This window comes from Stegostoma tigrinum, chromosome 34 (genome assembly GCF_030684315.1).
Source record: "Stegostoma tigrinum isolate sSteTig4 chromosome 34, sSteTig4.hap1, whole genome shotgun sequence".
NCBI classification, from domain to species: domain Eukaryota; kingdom Metazoa; phylum Chordata; class Chondrichthyes; order Orectolobiformes; family Stegostomatidae; genus Stegostoma; species Stegostoma tigrinum.
The window spans coordinates 2,139,318-2,164,134 of NC_081387.1; the positions used below are offsets into that span (position 1 = coordinate 2,139,318).

Genomic DNA, 24,817 nt, shown 5'->3' on the forward strand with positions numbered 1-24,817 from the left:
AGAGTTAATATTTCAGGTACGGTGACTCTTCATCAGAACAGTGGTAGCTAAGAAAACATTGCTTTATTTGCAGAAGATAGGGAGGGGGGTGGAGTAGCGAGTTAACGATAGGATAAAGGATAGAGCCCAAAGAGAAGAGAAGAGCGGTAGACAAAGAAGTTGATAACGATCTGGCTGGGAGGATGGAGAGCTGTTCATGGAGACTATTAGTGACTAACAATAGGTTGTGTGTCACGGCAGGCTACCTGAAAACAAAGCCTGGTGTGTGGGGTAGGGGGCTGGGACATGGGAGCGTTTAGGCCTGAAAATTATTGAGCAAAATTGAGCCATATCATTATCAACACGTTTGTCTATCCAACTGCTCTTCTCTCTCTCTTTGGGCTCGATCCTTTATCCTATTGTTTGTCCCCAACCCCAGCCCCCTCCCTATCTTCTGCGTATAAACCAATGTTTTTCCAGATACGATCAGTTCTGAGGAAGAGTCACTGGACTCCAAAATGTTAACTCTGATGTTTTTCTTAACAGATGCTGCCAGACCTACTGAGCTTTTCCTGCAACTTCTGTTTTTGTTGTGTTTGGTAAACGGATCTTGGTATCAGTTAGGAACTGGGGCAGTAGGGTTTTGGATGAGTGATAATGGGAACTGCAGATGCTGGAGAATCCAAGATAATAAAGTGTGAAGCTGGATGAACACAGCAGGCCAAGCAGCATGTCAGGTAGAGATGCTGCTTGGCCTGCTGTGTTCATTCAGCTTCACACTTTATTATCTAGGGTTTTGGATGAGTTCAGATTCATAGACCAAGACAATGACAGCATCCAGGAAAACATTGGGAAAGTTGATGTCGGAGCCTACAAAGGTATGGATGAGGATTTTACCCCCAGTTGAAGTGAGGCAGGGTGTTGCTGGTCTTTCATGTGACTGAACTTGCACTCTTCTGGGCATCCTGTATCTGTTGCTGACCAATCTTGGGAAATGACAGTGAAAGCCAGGAATGGTAACACAGAACCCTTCATGGAAGTAGACACAATTACAGAGTAGTCCAGCTCCAAGAAAGAGGATAGGAAAAAGTTGTGACTGTCAGAGCTGCTAATTTTTTTGAGGTATTTTCACTGTTGGAACTGATTTCTTCAAACTCCAGGTGTACTAATTACTGTTGCATTGTTTCGGAACTTTGGGGAAAAAAGATCAAAACAATGGCACTTCGAAAAAGGAGGAAGGGAGATAAACGCAGTGACCACTTGGTGGGAATTGAATCGATACACCCAGCAGTGAACCTTCATTGCTGCTGTCTCTGCTACTGGAGTTATAGTACCTCTGGACTTTGGAGTTCCTGGGTATTCTCATGTTACTCTTAACTGGGTATTCTCATGTTGCTCTTTGTAGTGACTTGCTGTGCCCACATTGAGTGCCACATTTCCCCCATTACAGCAGTAATCACATTCCAAATGTACTTCCCTGGGTAGAAAATATTTTGGGATATTTGGTGGTCATGACAAGTTCCACTGAAATGCAAGTCTTTCTTAAGATTGGTAGTTTGGAGAGGTTTGAAAAGACGTGCATCATCCCAAATATTGGTGTAGATATTGTGGGAAACAGTTTGTACAAAAAAGCTGCTTCCTCACTTTCCATCTCGTCACTTCGTCTTCAGTTCCGATGGGAAATGAAGCAGCTCTGGATTAGCAGAGATAAAGCAGACTAGGTGTATGTCTCCAAGGATGAAAAGAATGCTATTCACACACTAGGAACTTCTGAGAAACATTTACCAGGGGAACTGAGACAGCAGCTGCAGTAAGTGAGGTTTTATTCATATGGGGCAATGACGAGTTTAAATCCCCACCTGATCTGGTGCTCAAACTCACTTCCACTTTCACTGGTCATATTCCCAAGCTTCAGGAAACTCATGTTGCTGCAGAAATATTTGGATTGGCTGTGAGAGACGTCAATCAGAGAGCCCACCCACTCTGCCCATTCTCTCCTCTTCCTCTTCCAGAGCTGGTTCACTTCCTATAGGGACTGAAAACCAAGTGAGGAGATGGTGAGTGAAGGAGCAGCTTTTATACAAATTGTATCCCATAATATCCACACCAATCTTCAGGCAGTCTGACTATCCTGTGGGTAATCAGGGGTGGAAATGTCCCTTATGCTGTATGAGAAGATCCAGCTGAGAGAGCTGTTTACTCGGTGCTTTGTGCTGAACTGTTTGACTGGAGCTGTGTGTTGGATATTGAGTGTGTTTATTGGAAACATTTCCCTCCTGATTTCTAGCCTGAGTTTTGTTGACGGATCATTCCTGAATATGAGGAGGTGAGGTGTCATTATCTGGGAGGTGCAGAGCGTCTTAGGGATTTCCTAGTGTTGCGTTCTGTGTATTTATTGGGAGCTGCTTGTTATCATGTGAACTGGGAATGGTCATTCTCTGTGTGGGAAGATGGATGATTCCACTGTTTTCAAATCCCTCTCAGACCAAAATGGACAAGAGGGCCAATCGTTGCTTACAATAGGAATTAGAGATAATATACGATCCAAGGTTGAAGCATACAGATTGGCCAAGAAAAATAATATCTGACGATGCTGAGCAGTTTGGAATTCAGCAAAGAAGGACCAAGCGATTGTTTAAGGAGAAAACACAGTACGATAATAAGCTTGCAGGGAACATAAAGACTGACACTAAGATTTTCTATCGGTTTGTGAAGAAAATGAAATTCATGAAGACAGATATAGGTCCCCTTCAGTCAGTCATGGTGGCATGTATAATAGGGGAAATGAAATGGCTGAGCAACTGAATACATAGTTTGGTTGTGTCTTCACAAAAGAGGACATAAATCAAATACTAGAAATGTTGGAGAATGCAAGATTTAGTGAGAGAGAAGAATTGAGGGAGATCAGTATTAATAGAGAAAACAGTGCTGGAAAAATTGATGGGATTGAAGGCAGACAAATCCACAGGGCCTGATAATCTACATCCCAGAATATGTAAGGCAGTGGTGCTAGAAATAGTGGATGCATTGGTGGTCATCTTCCAGGATTCTATGGACTCTGGAACAGTCCCGGCAGATTGAAGGGTGGCTAATGTCACTTCACTATTCAAAAGGGAGGTAGAGAGAAAACAGGGTCTTGCAGGCCAGTAACCCTAACATTGATAATGGGGAAAATTGTTGAAACAGCTATCGAGGATTTTTTTAGTGGAGCATTTAGAAAGCACTGGCAGGATCAGACAAAATCAGCATGGATTTATGAAGGGGATATCATGCTTGACAAATCTGTTGGAATTCTTTGAAGGTGTAATTAGTAGAGTTGACAAGGGGAGCCAGTTGATGTGGTATGTTTGGACTTCGACACAGTCCTGCATAAGAGATTAATATGCAAGATTAAAGCGCATGGGATTGGGGAAGCGTATTGAGATGGATAGAAAACTCATTGGTCGAGAGTAAACAAAAAGTAGGAATTAAAAACCAAAAGAATTGCAGATGCTGTAAGTCAGGAACAAAAACAAAGTTGCTGGAAAAGCGCAGCTGGTCTGGCAGCAGCTGTGAAGGAAAAAAAACAGAGTTAACGTTTCGGGTCCAGTGACCCTTCTCAGAACTTATCAAAAAGTATGAATTAATGGGTCCTTTTCAAATTGGTAGGCAGTAACTCGTGAGGTGCCAGAGGGATTGATGCTGGGACCCCAGTTATTCACAATTCATATCAATGATTCAGATGAGGGAATAAAATGTAACATCATCAAGTTTGTAGATGATACCAAGTTAGGTGGGAGGGTGAACTGCGACGAGAATGAAGAGATCCTTCAGCACGATCTAGACTGGTTGGGTCAGTGCAGCCATGATTGTGATAAATGGTAGAGCAGGCTCGAAGGGCCAAATAGCCTCTTCCTGCTCTATCTTCTATGTTTGTATGTAACCTCCTCAGAAAAACAATCAGAGACCTGCATCTGTATAGAACTTTTCAGGACCATGGGATATTCCAGAGTTTTATTACAGCCTTTGGAAGCAGTTTTTCAAGTGTGGTAATTCTTGTCGTGGAGGAACAGAGCAGTATGTGTGCACAACAAGCTCTCTCAGCAGCAATGTCATGTGTCACATGATCTGGTTGTCTAGTAGTTATATTTGAGCTGTACATCTGATCCGTAGAAATAATACGTTTTGAAAGAGAATAGAATTCTCAGTGACCTAAAGAAAAAAATACATCCCTTCAATCACTAACATTAAGTAATATACCCAAACTACAGTTAGACTTTGCACATCCTCAGTTTTGAAGGTGAGGTAAGATCATGGTTGATGCCTTTCCACTGGCTTGCTGATGATCATGGAATGAGGGCTGCACCAGGCTGTGAGATTGTGGTGGAATATCATCCTGCTGCTGCTGATGGCTGACTGTATTTCCCAGTTTTGGAATCTATCGATCGCCTACATTCCAAGTAACGATGAACATTGGCAAGTACTGACTCGTCAAATGGGCTGAATTGTAGTTTATGTGAACTTGTTTGCCTTCAAGCCATGAGGGTCCATGGAGTCAATATTGTTAATCTATTGTCACAGTGATTTGACTGTCTTACCTGTGGATACATTCATTAAAATGTATTTAATGCATTTTATGAAGATTTCATGTTACGGCCTTGGCATTCTACCCTCAGCTGCTTTATAAGTGACCTTTGCTGAATTCTGTGGTGAGAATGGGAAGGTTCACTGAAATTTGTGCAACATTTGGCACCATTCACAACTCCTCAGATGTTAAAACATTCAGTGTCCACATGCAATAAGACCTGGCCAATATTCAACCTTGCACTGATTTGTGGCAAGGAACGTTTACTTTAGTGAAGTGCCATATAATAACATCTGCAGCAAGACAGTCCAACCATCACCATAAGACTATAACTTGTAGGAGCAGAATGAGGTTGTTCAGCCCTTCATGTCTGCTCCCCCATTTGATCAGACCTGTTTACTTCCAATCTTCGCCATCTGCCAGTCAGTCAGTCCTCTGTTAATGCCAGTACTTTGCCCCTAACACTGCGGGCTCTTATTTGTCAGGCTCAAATGCAGCACTTTGTCAAAGGCCTTGTCGAAATCCAAACATATCACAACCACTGAATCTCCTTTCTCTTCCTTACTCATTCTTCTTCAAAGAATTCTGACAGATTGATCAAGCATGACCTTCCCTTGATGAAGCCTTGCTGACTCTACATTATTTTAGAATACACTTCCAAGTATTCTGCAATCTCATCCTTAATAATGGTATCCAAAATTTTACCAATGGCTGAGGTCAGGCAAACTGGCCTGTCATTTCCTGATTTCTGCCACGTTCTCTTCTGAAACAGGAAGTGTTATATTAGCCATTTTCCAGTCATCTGGGACATTTCCTGAAAAATCAGAATTAGGACTGGAAGTAGTCAATGCAGTATTTCAAGCCCACTATGCCACTTCACATGATCATGGCTGATCTTAACCTGCTGTCAACTCCACTTTCCTACTTGCTCCCAATAGTCCTTTATTTCATTTTTGATCAGAAACATGTGCACTTCTTTCTTGAATCTGTTGATGAATTTTGGCTCAACTGCACTCTGGAGCAGTGAGTTCCACAGATTCACAGCCCTCTGAGAGAAGTAGTTTCTCCTCATCTCAGTTTGAACCTACTTCCTCTCATTCTATATCTGTGACCTTTTATTCGAGACTGTCCCACAAGAACGAACATCTTTCCCGCATCTATTTTATCAAAATCCTTTTTAGCATTTTATATACCTTAATCAGATCATCCACTATCAAGTCACTATTCTTCTGAACTCCAGAGAGTACAAGCCCATGCTTTTCAACTGCTCCTTTTGTCACTGGAGTCAACCTGGTGAACGTCCTCTGAACTTTCTCCTGTGCCACCACATCCTTCCTCACTTAAAAGCAGACCCATCCTGGACACAATACTCCAGGTGTGGTCTCACCAATGCCTCATTTAATGCGACAACACTTCATTACTTGTATATTCCACTCCTTTTGTCATAAATGCCAGCATTCCATTTGCTTTTCTGTGATATGCTGCACTAGCATAACCATTTTCTGTGATTCATGCACAAAGATGCCTGGATCTCTCTGTACTAGCACACTTTGAATCTGCTTTCCATTTGAACAATAATTTACCCTTTAATTTTTCTGGCCAAATTGGACAACCTCACCCTTATCCACATTAAACTCCATCTGCCAGTTCTGATGCATTCTCCTAGTCTCTCAATATCCACCTGTAAATTCTTTATCTCCTCATCACAGCCTGCTTTCCCAACTATTGTCAGATCATCTGTGATGCATAACTCTCTGCCCCTGCTTGCAGATATAGATTATAAATAGTTGAGGTCCGAAAACTGATCCCTGTGGCACCCCACTAATTACAATTTGCCATCCACAGGAGGACACATTTATCCCAACCCTCTGCTTTCTGTGTTAGCTGATCTATCCAAACCAATACTCCACTCTTAACTCTCTCGAATCTCACTATCTAGATCTGTCTTTTAAGTGGCACCTTGTCAAATGCCTTCTGGAATTCTTGATAGACCACATCCACTGGATTCCTGTTATCCACCTCACTGGTTACATCCTTAAAGAACTCTCGCAAGTTTGTAAAGCATGATTTGCCTTTCATGAAACCTTGCCTGCACACAAAGGTTAAACTGGTCTGCAGTTTCCCTTTTTTTTGCCTATCTACTTTTTTGAAGAAGGGTATCATGTTGGTGTGTTTTCAATCCACAGGTAACTTTCGAGAGTCTGGAGAATTTTGAAATATCATAATTAACGCATACGCTATCTTGGCTGACACCTCTTTTAATACCCTAGGATGCAGGCCATCAGGTCCCAAGGACTTATCTGCCTTTAATCCCGTCAGTTTACTTCATACCATCTCCCAAGATGGAGCAATTCTACCATTTCCTTGATAATAACTGGAAGAGATTATTATCTTTGACTGTGAAAACAACAACAAATTATTTGTTTAGTGCCACTGCCAGTTCCGAGTTTCTCATTAGTATGTTGCCGTTTTCACTCTTGAAAGGGCCATCATTTACTTTCATTCTTATGTATGATCAATGTTTTTGTTATCACTGCGGAAGTTTTCCGTTTGTTTCCTTTATTCATTCATCTGAGCACTTTTAATTTTGGTTTTAGTCGCCCTTTGTGAACGTCTTCCAGAGTGCTACCAACTTTTTGCAGTAGTTAATGACCTAGATTTTGCCCTAATGTTGTCCTTCACTTCCTTGTTAAGCCGTGAATTATTTTTCACCTTTTTACAATTGGTCTTCCACTCAGGAATATACTTTAATTGAAAGGTATTTAGTATCTCCCTAAGCTTTTGCCACTGACCTGTCCTTTAATATTTTTGACCAGTCCACTCAGCCCAACACCTTCCTCCGACCTGTATAATTACCTTTGCCCAACACTTAAAACTCTCATGTGACTCTGTCTTCATTGTTTCAATCTGAATTTGAAACTCTAGCACATTGTGGTCACTCCTTCCAAGAGGATCTTTAACAACTAACCTTCCTCATTATGAAATACAGAATCTCAAATAGCCAGTCCTGTGGTTGGTTCCATGACATGTTGCTCTAAGGACAATCCCTGATACAGTCAATAAACCTTTTCTTGAGGCTACCCTCACCAAATTGATTAATTGAGTCATTGTTCAGATCACCAAAGATTATCCTTTTGCCCTTCTCAGAAGCTCTCATTATTTCCTGTTTTCTACTATGCTGTACTTCAGAAGTATTGTTCGCGGGGCCTATAAATTATTCCTCGCAATGGGTTTCTTTGCTTGCTTTTTATTTCCATCCAGACTGATTCAACATTTTTGCTCCTCGTGCCAGTATCGTTTCTTAATACAGCCTTGGTGTCATCCTCAACCAATCAAGCAACTCCACCTCCTGCTGCTATTTGTGTTACTATTTGGAATATTGAGTATCCTTGGACATTTAATTCCCAGTCCTGATCTTCCTCATAACTATGTTTCAGTAACCTATAACAGGTCATACCCATTTGCCTCCATTTGTGCCATCAGCTTATTAAGTTTGTTCTGAACACTGAGTGCATTTCAGCTCAAGGTTTTTAAACAGTTCTACAGATTTAGCTTTCTCTTTTAATATCTTCTGGTGTACTACGCTTTCAACATTCTCCATCCTTCTTTATTGATCCCTTATAGTACTGAGCCTGTTCTCTATTACTTATCCCAACTTTCCACTCAGAGTTTGATCTTTTATGATTCCTTTCCTCACCATGGTTGTTAGGCTGTCCCTGACTGCTAACCTTATTAACTGTTACCACCTGCTTACTTTCTAACCTGCTGCCTTGTTTCCAACCCCCTGCATCATTAATTTAAACCCACCCAAGTTGCACTAGCAAACCTCCCCACCAGGATGTTGCTGTCCCTCCAGTTGACAACCCATGCTTTTTGTACAGGTTCTAGCTGGCTTGGAAGAGATCCTCATGATCCAAACCTCTGAAACCCTGTGCCTGCACCAGCTTTTCACCCACATGTTAAGTTGTACAATTTTCTTATTCCTTGCTTCACTACCATGTGGCTGAGATTATCACTGTGGAGGTCCTGTTTTTCAACTTACTACCTAGCTCCCTGAACTCTCCTTGCAGGACCTCCTTCCTATATCATTGGTACAAATGTGTTACATGACCTCGAGCTTCGGTGTGTCCTGTGCATGCTCGGAGACATTTATGACCCTGGCATTAAGGAGGCAACACAGCATCCTGGAGTCTCATTTGCGGTCATAGAAAAGCTTTTCTGTGCCTCAAGCTATTGAGTCGCCAACTGCCACCGCTTGCCTGCACTTTAACTCGCCCTGCTGTACATCAGAGCCAGTTGTGGTGCCACTGTTCTCCCTACTGCTGTTGTCATCCTGTCTAAACTGGCCCCTGAACAATACCAAAGCAGTGTCGATTTGAGAGTGGGATGGCCATAGTAAAGCTCCTGCACTGCCAGTCCTTTGTGACTATTATTGATCTGTCTGCCTCAACTTTAGGTGTGGCCACCTCCCCGAAGTGCCTGTCTATGACCCTTTAGATTTCCTGCACACTCCTAAGTGTGACTGTCTCCTGATCCGGTCGATCTAAGTTATCTGTTAAGTGCTGCGGCTGTACATACTTCCTGTAAATGAAGCCATCCGGGACAGGTGAACTCTCCCAGAGTTGCCACATGTCACGGGTAGAGCATGTGATGCTCTGATTGCCATTTTCACCTTCAAGTTGTTGCTTAATTAAGTCAGAAGTCACACAACACCAGGTTTTAGTCTAACAGGTTTATTTTAAATCACAGTCTTTCAGAGCATTGCTCATTTGTCAGGTGAAGGTTTTCAGAAGTGAGATAACAAGAGTTCAGGGGCATTATGTTCTGTGAGAGAAAGGCTAAGGCTGACAAGAGTAGGGAATAATGGATGAATGAAGATATTGAGGTTCTGATCAAGAATATGTAGGATAGGTATATATTAGGTATGGATAACTGGGATCCTGTGAATCTCTTGAAGAGTATTAGGGGTGTAGGGCCATTCTTAAAGGGGAAAGCAGGACGGTAAAAAGGGGATATGAGATCGCCTTGGCAGATAAAGCGAAGGATAATCTAAAGAAATTCTACATGCACATAATAAATGAATGCTTCACATCCTGACCGGATCAGGAGACAGTCACACTTAGGAGTGTGCAGGAAATCTAAAGGGTCATAGACAGGTGCTTCGGGGAGGTAGCCACACCTAAAGTTGAGGCAGACAGATCAATAATAGTCACAAAGGACTGGCAGTGCAGGAGCTTTACTATGGCCATCCCACTCTCAAATAGACACCGCTTTGGTATTGTTCAGGGGCCATTTTAGACGGGATGACAACAGCAGTAGGGAGAACAGTGGCACCACAACTGGCTCTGATGTACAGCAGGGCGAGTTAAAGTGCAGGCAAGCTGTGGCAGTTGGTGACTCAATAGCTTGAAGCACAGAAAAGCTTTTCTATGCCCACAAATGAGACTCCAGGATGCTGTGTTGCCTCCTTAATGCCAGGGTCATAAATGTCTCCGAGCATGCACGGGACACACCAAAGCTCAAGGTCAAAAAAAAACTGGGGAAATAAATATTGATGTCTTGAAAACAGTTCACATTACAGAAGAGGAAGTTCTAGAGGCCTTAAAAAACATAAAGGTGGATAAGCCTTCAGGACCTAATCGAATGTATCCCAGGATGTCATGTGAAGTTAGGGAAGAAATTGCAAGACCTCTTGCAGAGATATTTGTAGCATCTCCAGTCACGGGTGAGGTGCCAGAAGACTGGAGGGTGGCCATTGTTGTGCCTTTATTTAAGGAAGGCTGTGAGGAAAAGCCTGGGAACTCTGGACCCGTGAATCTGACATCAATGGTGGGTACATTGTTGGAGGGTACTCTGGGAGATGGTATTTAAATGTACTTGGAGAGGCAAGGGATGATAATGGATAAGTCAGGACAGCTTTGTGCGCGGGAAATCATGTCTCACAAACTTGATTGAGTGTTTTTGAGGACCTAATCAAAAAGATTGATGAGGGCAGAATAGTAGATGTTGTATACATTAACTTTTGCAAAGCTTTTGATAAGATTCCACATGGTAGACCAATTCATAAAGTTATTCACATGGATTCAGGGAGATTTTGTCGCATGGACACAAAATTGGTTTGACAGTAGGAGACGGAGGATGGTGGTGAAGGGTTGCTGTTCAGACTGGAGGCCTGTGACCAGCAGTATTCCGCAGTGATCGGGGCTGGGTCCACTTCAGTTTGTCATTTTAATAAACGCATTCATCTAAACTTTTTGAATGAGAATCTCAAACGCATGGTTAGTAAATTTGCAGATTCCACCAAAATTGGTGGTACAGTGGACAATGAAGAAGGTAACTAAAGATTACAAAGAAAGAACTTACACAACACCAGGTGATGTCACTTGATGAAGGAACAGCGTTCCAATAGCTTGTGGTTTTGAACAAACCTGTTGGACAGTAACCTGATGTCAAATGACTTTGCCCACCCCAGTCCAACACTGGCATCTCCACATCAGCATCTCAAAAAGATCTTGAACAATTGGGTCAATGGGCTGAAGAATGGCAGATGGAGTTTAATTTGATTTTTTGTGAGGTATTGCACTTTTGGAAAACAAACAAGAGCAGGGCTTATATGGTTAATAGTAGGGCCCTGGGTAGTATTGTTGCACAGAGAGATCAGGGAGTTAAGGTACAAACTTGTTTGAAATTTGCATCGCAGATGGACAGGTGGTTAAGAAGGCATATAGTTTGCTTGCCTACATTGTTGAGACCCTTGTGTATAGGAGTTGGGACATCATGTTGAGATCATTCATGATGTTGGTGAGGCTACATTTGGAGAATTGTATAGAGTCCTGGTTGTCTGCCGGAGGAAGCATATTATCAAAGAGTGTTCAGAAAAGGTTTACCAGGATGTTGCCAGAGCTAGGGGATTTAAGTTATAATGATAGGTTAAATAGGCTATCACTTTTTAAAGTGATGCGTAGGAGGTTGCGAGATGACCTTTTGGATGTTTATAAAATCCTGACGGTCATAGATACTGTAAATACCAAAGGCGTTTTCCCTAGAAGGAGCGATGTGGGAGGTTTCTTAACTAAGGAGTATATTTTTAAGGTAGAGGAGCAACGTTTTCACTCAGAGGATGGTTTGTATGTGGAATGAACTGTCAGAGGAGGTGGTTGATGTAGGTATAGATGCAGAGATTTGGATAGGTCCATGAAGAGGAAAGGTTTGATGGGAAACAGCCAACACTGGCAAGAGGGACTAGTTTAGTTTGGGAAACTTTGTGGGGATGGACTTATTAGACCAAAGGGTGTGTTTCTTTACTGAATGACTCCATGACTGTGTAAGTCAGGCATCTGATACGATATTCTCCATTGCCTGGATGAGAGCAGCCATACAACTTCCTGACTTGGAAATGTGACGCTGCTGCTTCAGTGTCTCTAGGTCAGATTCCTGGAACTCACTCCATAACAGCACCTTGGGTATCCACACATGATGTGGACTTCAGCAGTTCAAGAAGGCAGATTATTGCCATCACCTTCTCCAGGACAGTGACAGATGGGCAAGAAATGCTGGCCTAAGCAACAACACCCAGACCCTGTGAAAGTATAAATAAGAAAGAACTGAGGAGTCCACACCTTCAACAAATGGGGAGATGGACTTGGAAATAAATCATGTTTCTGTTTCCTGTTTTTCAGAAAGATTACATTGTGCCGCGTTAGGCAATACAAAGAGGATAAATACCGAAGATAGGTCCTGAAGATCACCCAAAGAACAACTGCACAGCTGACGTCTAGTTCCTTCACAGCTGTATTCAACACTGAAGGTTGGACAGTGAAACCATCACTCAGGAGAGCCTTGACATATCATCAGATCTGAAACTGGTCAGTTGTGTGGCACCTTCCACCAGCCCCAACCTTTCTGAAAATTCAAAGGTGAAGATTATGTAGATTTGGACGAGGCTGGGAAAAAGTGTGAGTTGCTGAAAGTGTGGTGAGAGCTTCAATCATTTATCGATCCTCATGAGCTGCTGACTCACTCCTACAGATGAGAGGATGTTGAAGTATGAGGTTTGAGAGGAAGTTCAGATAATCTCCTAACACATAAGGTGCACTTGCTCGAAAATTGTTAACAGCAGCAAAGTTACCTGAGAGAGACCATTCAAGGGTGATGTCATCTCTGCTCATGAATCTCCGACACAATGACACTGGGGAGAAAATGTTCTCAGGTGAGGTGTGTAGCAAGATGTTTGTACAATTATCGGGCTCAGTAAAACATCGAGCAATTCACAAGGGGGCAAAAGTATTCAGATGTCAGGTGTGTGACAAATCGTTCTCATGGTCAGCAGATCTTCGTAAACACCAACGCATTCACACAGGAGAGAAACCATTCACATGCAAGGTATGTGACAGATCATTCTCACGTTCTTCAAACTTCCGCAGACACCAACGCATTCACACAGGGGAGAAACCATTCACGTGCAAGATTTGTGAAAAATCATTCTCAGATTCATCGCACTTCCGCAAACACCAACGCATTCATACAGGGGAGAAACCATTCACATGCAAGGTTTGTGAAAAATCATTCTCAGATTCATCACACCTCCGCAGACATCAACACATTCATACAAGGGAAAAAACATTGATGCATGAGTTCTGCAATAAATCATTCTCTGACTCATCAAGGCTCTTGGTCCACAAGAGTAATCACACAGGGGAGGCACAACTCATATGCGAGGTTTGTGAAAAAACATTCTCACAGTCATCAACGCTGCGAAGACACCAACGAATTCACACAGGGGAGAAACCATTCATGTGCATGGTGTGTAATAAAACGTTCTCACAGTCATCAGACCTCCTCAGACACCAACAAATTCACACAGGGGAGAAACCGTACATGTGCAAGAAATGCAACAAGTCATTCTCAGAGTCATCAAAGCTTCAAAAACACCAACGAGTTCACAAAGGGGAGAAATTATTCATGTGTACTGTGTGTAATAAAACATTCCCAGACTCATCAGACTTCCTGAGACACCAGCAGATTCACCCAGGGGAGAAACCATTCCAATGTGAAGTGTTTGCAATGTCATCTATGCTCTTGAAACAGCAACACAATGACACTGGAGAGAAAATGTTCACAGATGAGGTGTGTAACAAGAAATTGAGACAGTCATTGGGCTCAGTAAAACACCGAGCATTTCACATGGGGTCGAAAGCATTCTCATGTCAGGTGTGTGACAAATCGTTCTCATGGTCAGCCGATCTTCGTAAACACCAACGCATTCACACAGGAGAGAAACCATTCACATGCAAGGTATGTGACAGATCATTCTCACGTTCATCGAACTTCCGCAGACACCAACGAGTTCACACAGGGGAGAAACCATTCTCATGCGTGGTTTGTGAAAAATCATTCTCAGATTCATCGCACTTCCGCAAACACCAGCGCATTCATACAGGGGAGAAACCATTCACATGTAAAATTTGTGAAAAATCATTCTCAGACTCATCACACCTCCGCAGACACCAACGCATTCATACAAGGGAAAAAACATCCACACGTGAGTTGTGTAACAAATCATTCTCTGCATCAAGACTCTTGCCCCCCCAGAGGAATCACACAGGGGAGAAACAACTCATTTGCGAGGTGTGTGAAAAAACATTCTCACATTCATCAAAACTGCGAAGACACCAACGAATTCACACAGGGGAGAAACCATTCAGGTGCATGATGTGTAATAAAACATTCTCACAGTCATCAGACCTCCTCAGACATCAACAAATTCACACAGGGGAGAAACCGTACAAGTGCAAGGAATGCAACAAGTCATTCTCAGAGTCATCAAAGCTTCAAAAACACCAACGAGTTCACAAAGAGGAGAAACCATTTGTGTGCACAGTGTGTAATACAATATTTTCAGAGTCATCAGACCTCCTGAGACACCAGCAAATTCACACAGGGGAGAAACCATTCAAGTGTGAAGTGTTTGTGATGTCATCTATGCTCGTGAATCTGCGACACAATGACACTGGAGAGAAAATGTTCACAGGTGAGGCATATAACAAGAGGTTTGTACAATCGTTGGGCTCGGTAAAACATCGAGCAATTCAGATGGGGACAAAGATTTTCACATGTCATGTGTGTGACAAATCATTCTCACGGCCAGCAGATCTCCGTAAACACCAACGCATTCACACAGGGGAGAAACCATTCACATGCAATGTTTGTGAAAAATCGTTCTCACGTTCTTCGAACTTCCGCAGACACCAACGCATTCACACAGGCGAGAAACCATACACATGCAATGTTTGTGAAAAATCATTCTCAGATTCATCGCACTTGCACAAACACCAACGCATTCACACAGGGGAGAAACCATTCACATGCAAGGTTTGTGAAAAATCATTCGCAGACTCATCGCACTTCCGCAGACACCAACTCATTCATACAAGGGAAAAAACATTGACGCATAAGTTCTGCAACAAATCATTCTCTGACTCATCAAGACTCTTGCTCCCCCAGAGGAATCACCTGGGGGAGAAACAACTCATGTGCGAGGTGTGTGAAAAATCATTCTCACACTCATCAAAACTACGAAGACACCAACGAATTCACACAGGGGAGAAACCATTCATGTGCATGATGTGTAATAAAACATTCTCACAGTCATCAGACCTCCTCAGACACCAACTAATTCACACAGGGGAGAAACCTCATAAGTGCAAGGAATGTGACAAGTCATTCTCAGAGTCATCAAAGCTTCAGAGACACCAACAAATTCACAAAGGTGAGAAACCATTCACATGTGAGACATATGACATTTCATTCAAACGTTGATGGAACATATGCAAACACATCCACAAAGAGAAGAAACCATCTACGTGTGAGTTGTGTGACACGTCGTTCTGTGACTCATCAAGACTCGATCTACCAGTGGATTCACATCGGGGGAGAAATCATTCATGTGTGAGGTATGTGACAAAACACTCTCAGAGTCATCAAAGCTGCAAAGACAGCAACGCACTTACATCGGGGAGAAACCTCATAACCTCAAGGAATGCAACAAATCATTCTCAGTCTCATCACCCCTCCACATACACCAGAATGCCCTCACTGGTGAGAAACTATTCAGGTGTGAGATGTGGGACAAGGTTTTCATACATTCAGGGTATCTCCTGAGCCATCAAAATACTCAAGAAAATCTCTGTTGGTCTGAATTCTTAAGTAAGCCTTCATACACTTGTGCTGGAACATTAGTGAGCCCACACGGGCATGAAATCCATCCAGTATGACATATGGCAGGATTTTATCACCTCCTCTCTCACAATGATGTTTCCACACTGTCTTGGAGCCGGATTGCCTACTATCATTGCACTGTGAGTTGACTGTGTTATTCACTGTGAAGTACTGTAAAGCTATCAGTCTAATGTACTGTCTGTCTCAGCAGTGTCTGCCTCAAACCTGTCCCATCATCAGTCTAGGTGGTTCATGAATATCAGTTTAACCTTTGAGCAGATCACCAAACATCACTAAAGGAAGACATGAATATGTATAGAAACTACTGTTTATGCATAAATGTCACTGAGACTCTGGGAGAATTTTCTCAGCCAAAGGTGGTTGCTGATACTGAGTAATGTGTGTCACAATTTTCTTGCTATGAAAAGAGAGAATACCTCAATATTTTCTACATTGCAAGCTATCCCCTTTCTTTTCAACTTAACTACTATTATCACATTCCAGAATTCAGAAAGTTAGGGAAGTCCTTTTGTCTCCCATATACACGGGATGAATTCATGGAGTCTTGATATGAGCAAACATTGACCAGTTTTGTAACCCTGATCTGGAGTAACATTGGGCTGCTGGCTTTGTTTTGTTTCTCATCTGTTTGCTTGGTTGGTAATCCTATCGACGGTGACTCACCCCTCGATTGCACCACAAGGCACTGTGGGATAGATTGGAAGGTATAAACGGCCCCTAAGTATTTATGGTTAAGGAGTTGTTCAAAATGCTCTTTCTAGCATAAACAGATGTCGTTGTTATCCTGTGTAGTAATGGGATTTTGTCCATTTGAACTCAGTGGTAACTTCAGCAAAAATTTGAAAATCATGATGATCATCATATTGTTAGATCTCTCAGGCTTTCCTTTCTCAGCACGTGTTCTTTACCTTCTAGATTTTGGTGTCAGCCTTGAACTGTTGAAATGCTGCCTTGTTGAGTTGTGACCTTGGGTTGTTCTGACTGCAATGAAAGCTATTTGCTTTTGTTCCAGGAGACAACATGTTTGAGTATCATGTTCACTGACCCAATCCTAGTGACGGTAATGCTCAAATTAGATGATCTGGCACAAGAGTTTAGTACAGCTTTACTTTAATCCCATGGTTTGGCAATTGAATTTGATGTGTGAACATTTTCTTTATTGGTCATGAGCAAATCCTGGAATTTCTCTCTTCATTCGGCTGTTTTTGCACCGAGACATTGGTGTTCTTCCTCTTGGAGTTTGAACCTTGTAATGCCCTTGTGCTGGGTGAATGTTCATCACTGATCAAATAAATCGATAATCTGTCCTGCAGCATCAGTCTTCCACATGGATTGAGTGATGCAGACATCATTTGAAACTTTGATGGCTTTAGACATTTTCAAGGCATGGCCAGGAATTCTTTGTTACATTCATCAGTGTGACCTCCAGGCCAGGCATCCCATAGCAGCCTAACAACCTGGCTTAGTGGCCTCCAATGGCATCCTCCCATGGTGTGGCATTAGCAGCCTTCCATAACAGCCTCCTGGCCAAGTGTTTCGTCCTCCCATGCAGCTACCTGGCATGGTGGGACAGCCCTCAGTCTTGACATCCTTTTGGCCCAATGTGGCCGTCTCTCAGCCTGGCAGAGCTTCAAAGTGGTCGCCCAGTCTTGTGACTACATTGGAACGATCTCTCAGCCTCATGATCCTGAAAGTGAAGGTCGGCATGGACTGGAGGCTAGGTTCCATGTTGTCATGGCTTGGGAAACCACTATGCTGGACTTGTATTTCTGCAATCCTGGAAATTTTATTTCCTTTTTTTAACTAAAGTCATGTAAATAAAGAAGCTGTACTAGGTAACCTTTGTATCTAGGATGGCACTGTAAGTGATGATGTATAGACTTCTCACTGTACTTATTTGAGTATATGTGACAATAAAGCTAATTCAAATTCACCAAACTATTTGACTCAGTAAATCGTAAACCACTGTGGATTGTGCTCCAATGATTTGTATGTCCAAGAACTTCATCCTGATCCTGCAATTGTTTCATACATGTAACTGCCTCAAGTGGGAGGTGTGAAACAGAAACCTACAAAATCCAGCTGGTATCCAGCAAAGCTACGTGATAGCCCCCATTCTCTTTACAGTCAAACTAACAGTCACTATTTACCTCCTAAATGATTAATTAATCTCTGGTATCAGTATTAAATAACATCTCACTAAGAAACCCATTTACCTAAGGCATCTCTGTGCCTAAACCAAACTGACCACCACAGATACACACGACCTACAGTTTGCAGATGACTGTGTTGTTGCCGACTCTGTGTAAGATATGTGTCCATTCTCAATCTCTTCAAGTCTCCATGCAGGAAACTTGGCTGTTTTTGAATACTGCTAAATGAAACATCACCAATGCACTCCTCTCAGCCAAATATTTCACCTCCCATATAAAATGAAGTGGAGACTGGAATACATTAAGTACTTGTCAAATCTTGACAGTCACCTTCTCAACAGTCTGCCAGAGACGAAGAGTCATGCCATTTCAGATGTGCCATTTCAGCCCTCTACAAACTACAGCAGTGAGGGTTTGACTGCAGCAATTTGGACTGCAGAAGATAAAGAAGGATTAAATTCTTACATGGGTAATTCGAGATGTGCAAAAATTAATCCAGCCTCATTTATCCATATCTTCTAACCCCTTTCCATTCATGTACCCGTTCAGATGCCTTTTAAATGTTGTAATTATGCCAGCCTCCACGTTCTCTGATATATATATATTATGCACCACCATCTGCGTGAAAACGTTGCCCCTTCTGTCCGTTTTACATGTTTCCCTTCTCAACGTAGCCTATGGTCTCTATTTTTGGAGTCCCCTACACTAGGAAAAAGACCTTAGCTATTCACCATATCCATGCTCCTCATCATTTTATAAATCTCTGTAAGATCGCCCCTCAATGTCCAATGCTCCCGGGGAAAATAGCCCCAGCCTATTCAGCTTCTCCCTTCTGCTCAAACCCTGGCAACATCCTTATAACTCTTCTGCATTCCTTCCAGTTTGACGACATCTTTCCTATAGTAGGGAGACCTGAATTAAGCACAGCGTTCCAGAAGTGGCCTAACCAAGTCCTATACAGTTGCAACATGCCATCCCAACTGCTATACTTGATGCACTGACCAATCAAGGAAAGCGTACTAAACATGTTTTTGACTACCACAGATGGACTACCTGTCCATCTGTGACTCCACCTTCAAAGAACACTGGAAACAAACTAAGATTATCATTCGGGTTTGGAGAGCGTTTTAGTGCCTTATTCCTGTTCCAGTCTTCAAAGATTCATTTAATATTCTGGGAAAAAAATCATCAGTCATTTAAAAATGTTTTTCTTTTGTTTTGGTTCATTCAAAGTTTTGAATGAGCTCAATGTTTGTTTTCTCCTGCTGTGTTTTCGCTCTTCTACATCGATTTGTATCTTACAATAAATTTATTTTTTGTTTTATCCAAACTTAGTGGTTCATCAGAATTGTCTGTTGTTGTTCATTGAAACAGTCAGATGTCCTAAACATAATATATTGGCCATTGTCACAATGGCCTAGTGCACTTCTTTTTAAATCAGTGTTGGATCATTACCAGTTTATATGAAGTCTGATGTTCCCCAAAGAAAAAAACATCTTGCAGCTTTATGTCAACTTGTATGAATACATGCAATCTGAAAGCAATTTCCAGTTAAGGAAGTGCTTTTGAATGTGTTGTCACACTTGTAAGAACATTAGCAGTCAATTCGCACACAGTGTTATGATCCTATTGGAGGCTATTAATGCTTAGAGAGAAATCCCAACATTCCAGGATTAACTGATGAATTGATATCATAACATTTCACATTTTTAAATAAGGTCAAGTATTATTGTACATGAAACTGTAAAGACAGCAAACACTATTAATAATATATTTTACAACTACTTATGCTGTGAACACTTCTACTTTGTTTTTTTGTTACCCCTACTTTGCCATACAGCAGGAGTGCTTATTTCCATGGCACTGATGTGTGTGTGTGTGTGTGTGTGTGTGTGTGTGTAAGTGCAGGTCACAGCGTAAAACGCCAGTTGTGTAGATGACTTTATTAATATCCACCATCAGGAAAACCACCTATCTGGCCAAAACACCAGTGACAACCACAGCCCCATAAGTTTTACTTCTTACTTAACAGTTCCCAATGAACACAACAATCTTCAAAGCAATTACTTGTTTGCCACAAACCACTAGCATTCACTCTAATTCTCCTCAATGTTCCAGATATTATCCAAGTTAAGACTTCTTTGGAGATTCTTTCATGAGTGTTTTTGCTGTGTGACACTTTTTAAAAAAATACTTCAGAACTATGGATGCCTGAACTTAATTTCCCAATCACCTTCTCACAACTTTCAAGCGAACTCTGCTGACGTGTTTTGCCACAAGGCTGTCAGAGGACCACTGTCGATTTCTTCCTCCATGTTCAAACAAGGCAAGGTCTCCAGTTACTATGCCCTTATTTGAGCCAGCTGAGCTTGAACTTCACCCTGATTTCAAGTGTCAGGTCCCAGAGGATAAAGAGTACTGTACTGGCTTGCGTAGAGCATTGGCCGACAGACAAAAGGCACAATGTTGGGATTAGTGGGTCCTTCTCTGGGTGGTGAACTGTAACTAGTGGGTGCCACAGGCTTTATTTCTTGGACCACACCAACTTACAATCTATAGAAATGATCTGCAAGTAGGGACAGAGTGCAACAGAGCAAAATTCACAATGATACTAAATAGGTGGGAAAGCAGGCTGTGATGATGAAATAAAGAATTTATAGGTGGATATTGATAGGCTAAAACAATGGGGCAGAACCTGGCAGATGGAGTTCAGGGTGGACAAGTGTGAGGTTGTCCACTTTGGCTGCAAAAATAAATGGGAAAATTGTTCTCTAAATGGCAAGCAGATTCAAAGTGTGTCAATGTAGAAGGATCTGAGTGTCTTTGTGCATGCATCACCAAAAATGGGTAGCAAGTGCAGCATGTAATACGAAAGACAAATGGAATCCTGGCATTTAGTGTTAATAATTGTTACAATTATACAAAGTGATAGTGAGAGCACACCCAGAGTATTATGTCCAGTTTTGGTTTCTTTACTTGAGGAAGGAACTGGTGGCCCTGGAGGCAGTTCAGATAAGTTTCATGAGGTTGATTCTAGGGATGAAAGGGCTGTCATATGAAGAGTGATGGAATAGCTTGAGATTATACTCGCTAGAGTTCAGAAGAATGAGTAGGTGATCTGATTGAGGTATATAAAATGCTAAAGGGTATTGATAAGGCGGACTTTGGAAACATGTCCCTCTGTGGGAACAGTCTGAAACAAGAGATGTAAGTTCAAACTGAGATGAAGAGAAATTACTTCTTACAGTGGGTCGTGAATCTGTAGAACTCACTGTGTCAGAGTGCAGTGAAGGCCGAATCAATCAACAGGTTCAAGAAAGAATGTTTCAGATAATAAGCAGAATAAAGGTCTGTGGTGAGCAGGCAGGAAATTGAGTCGAGATCCGGATAAGATCAGGCATGATTGTATTCAATAGCAGAGTGGACTCAAAGGGTTGAATTGACTACTTTCACCTCTATATTTTTATGTAAGTGATGAACGATAAATGTGTTATTTTCTCTGCTTTATGTGCAAGTCTGACTAACAACCATCTCCTGTTGGTCTCCCATTCCAGTGGGATGTAGACTTGCAGTTTGGCTTAAACATGGATAAAGGAGTTTGAATTCCAGTGGTAAAGTGAGAGTGATCACCCTTGCCCCTGGCATCAAGGAATCTGAGCAAAAGAGTGGGAATCAAGTGTAACCTTCTCTGTTATTTGACTCTTATTTGGCACCAAGGAAGATGCTTGTGGTTGTTGGAGGTCAATCACTTCATCCACAGGACATTTCTGCATGATTTTCTCAGGTGCTGTCTGAGGCTCAAACATGTTCAGCTGCTTCATCAATTACTTTCCCTGCATTGTGAGGTCAGAAGTGGGGATGTTCACCAATAATTATACAATGTTGAGTACCAATCACAATTGCTATCTAGGCTTGAGTGACAAGTGAATGGGGGATAAGTGGAGCATGTAGTCTGGTCCTTAGTGTGAGGCAGGGAGAGACAGACCATCTCCTCAAACATGACTGAATTGCAGCACCAAGCCCAGAAAGTGTCCCCTTCACTGAGGTTATAAACCGCTCCCCCCCCGCCCCCAGGACTTAGCTCAATTCATCCAAAAGCCTCACAATCCCGCTCCGAACCGCATTACCCATGCTGAGTTGTTAGTCAGACTTACACATAAAGCTGTGTGTGGGGCCCGCACCTGCGTGGTAAGGGGCAATCGGGTGGATTTCGGGGAGACCCACTCTGCCGTGCCTGACAGGAGTTGTAGTTCTAACCCGCGTTGTTGACGTTGCGAGGTCAATTCGGAGAGTGCGTGAGCCCATGCAACTGTCACAATGACTGGATAACGAAGTGTGGAGCTGGATGATCACAGCAGGCTAAGCAGCGTCTTAGAAGCACAAAAGCTGATGTTTCGGGCCTAGACCCTTCATCAGAAAAGGGGGATGGGGAGAGTGTTCTGAAATAAATAGGGAGAGAGGGGGAGGCGGATCGAAGATGGATAAAGGAAAAGATAGATGGAGAGGAGACAGACAAGTCAAAGGGGTGGGAATGGAGCCAGTAAAGGTGAGTGTAGGTGGGGAGATAGGGAGGGGATAGGTCAGTCCAGGGAGGACGGACTGGTCAAGGGGGCGGATGAGGTTAGTAGGTAGAAAATGCAGGTGTAGCTTGAGGTGGGAGGAGGGGATAGGTGAGAGGAAGAATAGGTTAGGGAGGCAGGAACGAGCTGGGCTGGTTTTGGGATGCAGTGGGGGAAGGGGAGATTTTGAAGCTGGTGAAGTCCACATTGATACCATTGGGCTGCAGGGTTCCCAAGCGGAAAATGAGTTGCTGTTCCTGCAACCTTCAGGTGGCATCATTGTGGCACTGCAGGAGACACAGGATGGACATGTCGTTTAAGGAATGGGAAGGGGAGTTGAAATGGTTCGCGACTGGGACGTGCAGTTGTTAACCGAGCGTGGTGCTGGATTTGGTTGGGCGCCCCCGTGATTAGCAGCCCCTGGTGGCAGAAACCGGGATAGCATTCTCTCTTTCCCGCAAGCCTGTCAACCCTCCCTGTCCCTGATTGGTTCTCAGGAAGGGCTGCGCCACCAGCGGCCAGCAATCTGGAGTTTCCCCATCTGTCTGCATTCCGGATCGTGACGTCTGTGTCGGGGGTGGAGCTTCTTATAGTTGCTGTGTCTATTCTCAGAGGGTTCTTGCGGAGTAATGTCTCCCTCCCCTGATTCCCAGATGAGGAGAGGAAGAAACTGATGATCTATATGGGTGTGGGTGGAAACTTGTAGACGTTTATAAAATCACGAGGGGCATATATAGGCTGCATAGGCAACTTTTCCCTGGAGGGCATAGGTTTAAGGTAAGAGGGAAAGACTGAAAATTGCCTACGGAGCAACTTTTTCACCCAGAGGGTATGGAATGAGTTGCCAGAGGAAATCGTGGAGGCAGGTACAATTACAACATTTAAAATGCATCTGAATGGGTAGATGATAAGTGAAAGTTTAGGGGAATAAGGGCTAAATGCAGGCATTTGGGACTAGATTAATTTAGGATATCTGGTCAGCATGGATGAGTTGGATCAAAGCATTTATTTCCATGCTGTACGGCTCTATTACTCTGTACCTAAGATGGCACAGAGAGGTGACATTACAGACCCTTCACTGCATTTGAGTGCACATAAAGGCTATTCTGTTCTGTTAATTTGATACATAACTGCACATCTTTTCTTCTTAGGGAAACTGTATGCCTCCAGTGAACAGGAATTTATATAACCTTCAATGGAGAAACCAGGAGGTGAAGTTGTTCATTAGGCAGTATCCTTGCATCAAAGTTACAATCTCTGGGTTTGAGGCTCTTATAGGAATTGATGGTGGGATGTCTGCTAAAGTCAGACAAGTTGATTATCAACTTCTAAATCTTCCTGAAATTCCAATTGTATGTTTTCAGAGTGGGAGAATCTCTTGGTTGGCTATGCTTGATGCACAGTACGGCACAAGTTGAATCATCTGGTGAAAGGCTGGGAACCTGTTTCAAGAATCTCAGCCATGGAAACAGACATCAGTATGTGTTCTGCCTGCCTCATATATCACAGGATGTGGGAAAGGAACTGAAACAGTTGGAGAATGTAGACAATTCCTGTCGGAGCTGCTCCTACATTTGAGAGCCATGAAATGATTGACCAACTGATTTAAGCATGCTTCAGCATGCAAGTGAAACAATAATGTCTCTGAGAAGGGGTTATTCCGATGCAAAGGGAGCATTATCGAAACAACATGTTACAAGAAGCTATTCAAGGACGAACAATTCAAAGTTTTATAACAAACTCAGATGTGTAAAAAGAAGCTTTGAAGGATCATTAAACTACAAGGAATCAATTCCAGTCGCATTAATGAAAGGCAGTTGTCCCATCAGGTGGACAGCGTTAGTTAAGCAATATGCAGTCATGAAAACAGCAGCTTAAGTTGTCTCGCAGAAATGAGCTGTTTCCTTGAATTTATTTACAATATTAAGAAATAGGTTCAAGTTAAAGATTCTTCATGTAATCACAGAGTGATTATAATGTAATTATAAAACTTTACAATAAAATTAGTATGTGGCTAATTTTTTTATATGAAGAGTGAAAGAACTTGATAAAGATAGCAAGTAGAATGCAATAAACAATAGAATTCAAGCAGTCCTTAGATATAAGCAAGTCAGGGATATGACAAGGGAGAACAGCCAGTAACTTTGGAATGCAATTTAGTAAGATCCCAAGGCCTTGAGATTACAATATCTGTTAAGTGTCATGAAAACCGAGGGCTGCCCATTGGACTGTCCATCATTGATCAGGTGACTCACAGTGTTGGTTGTACAGAGAAAGGGACAAGGCACAGTAACCACATTGGTGTGTGATCATTATAAAAACAG

General features: G+C 42.5%; 1 protein-coding gene across 2 annotated transcripts; it reads left to right on the forward strand.

Annotated features, from left to right (window-relative positions):
* Nucleotides 1–1,974: 1,974 nt before the first annotated feature.
* Nucleotides 1,975–24,345, forward strand: LOC125467661 (zinc finger protein 91-like). 2 transcript variants are annotated; one of them, XM_048563798.2, is made up of 2 exons: nucleotides 1,975–2,036; nucleotides 12,223–19,116. In XM_048563798.2, the coding sequence occupies exon 2, from the start codon at nucleotides 12,695–12,697 to the stop codon at nucleotides 15,359–15,361; it is 2,667 nt and encodes an 888-aa protein (XP_048419755.2). In that variant the 5' UTR covers nucleotides 1,975–2,036; nucleotides 12,223–12,694; the 3' UTR covers nucleotides 15,362–19,116. The 2 variants fall into 2 exon arrangements, 1 of the variants encoding a protein (XP_048419755.2); XR_007250676.2 differs by lacking the exon at nucleotides 12,223–19,116 and adding an exon at nucleotides 23,858–24,345 and having other exon boundaries at nucleotides 2,009–2,036.
* Nucleotides 24,346–24,817: the final 472 nt, after the last annotated feature.

Bases quoted from the DNA above. Each gene is read 5' to 3' on its own strand.
- LOC125467661 (XM_048563798.2), top strand. From the start codon at position 12,695: ATGTCATCTCTGCTCATGAATCTCCGACACAATGACACTGGGGAGAAA.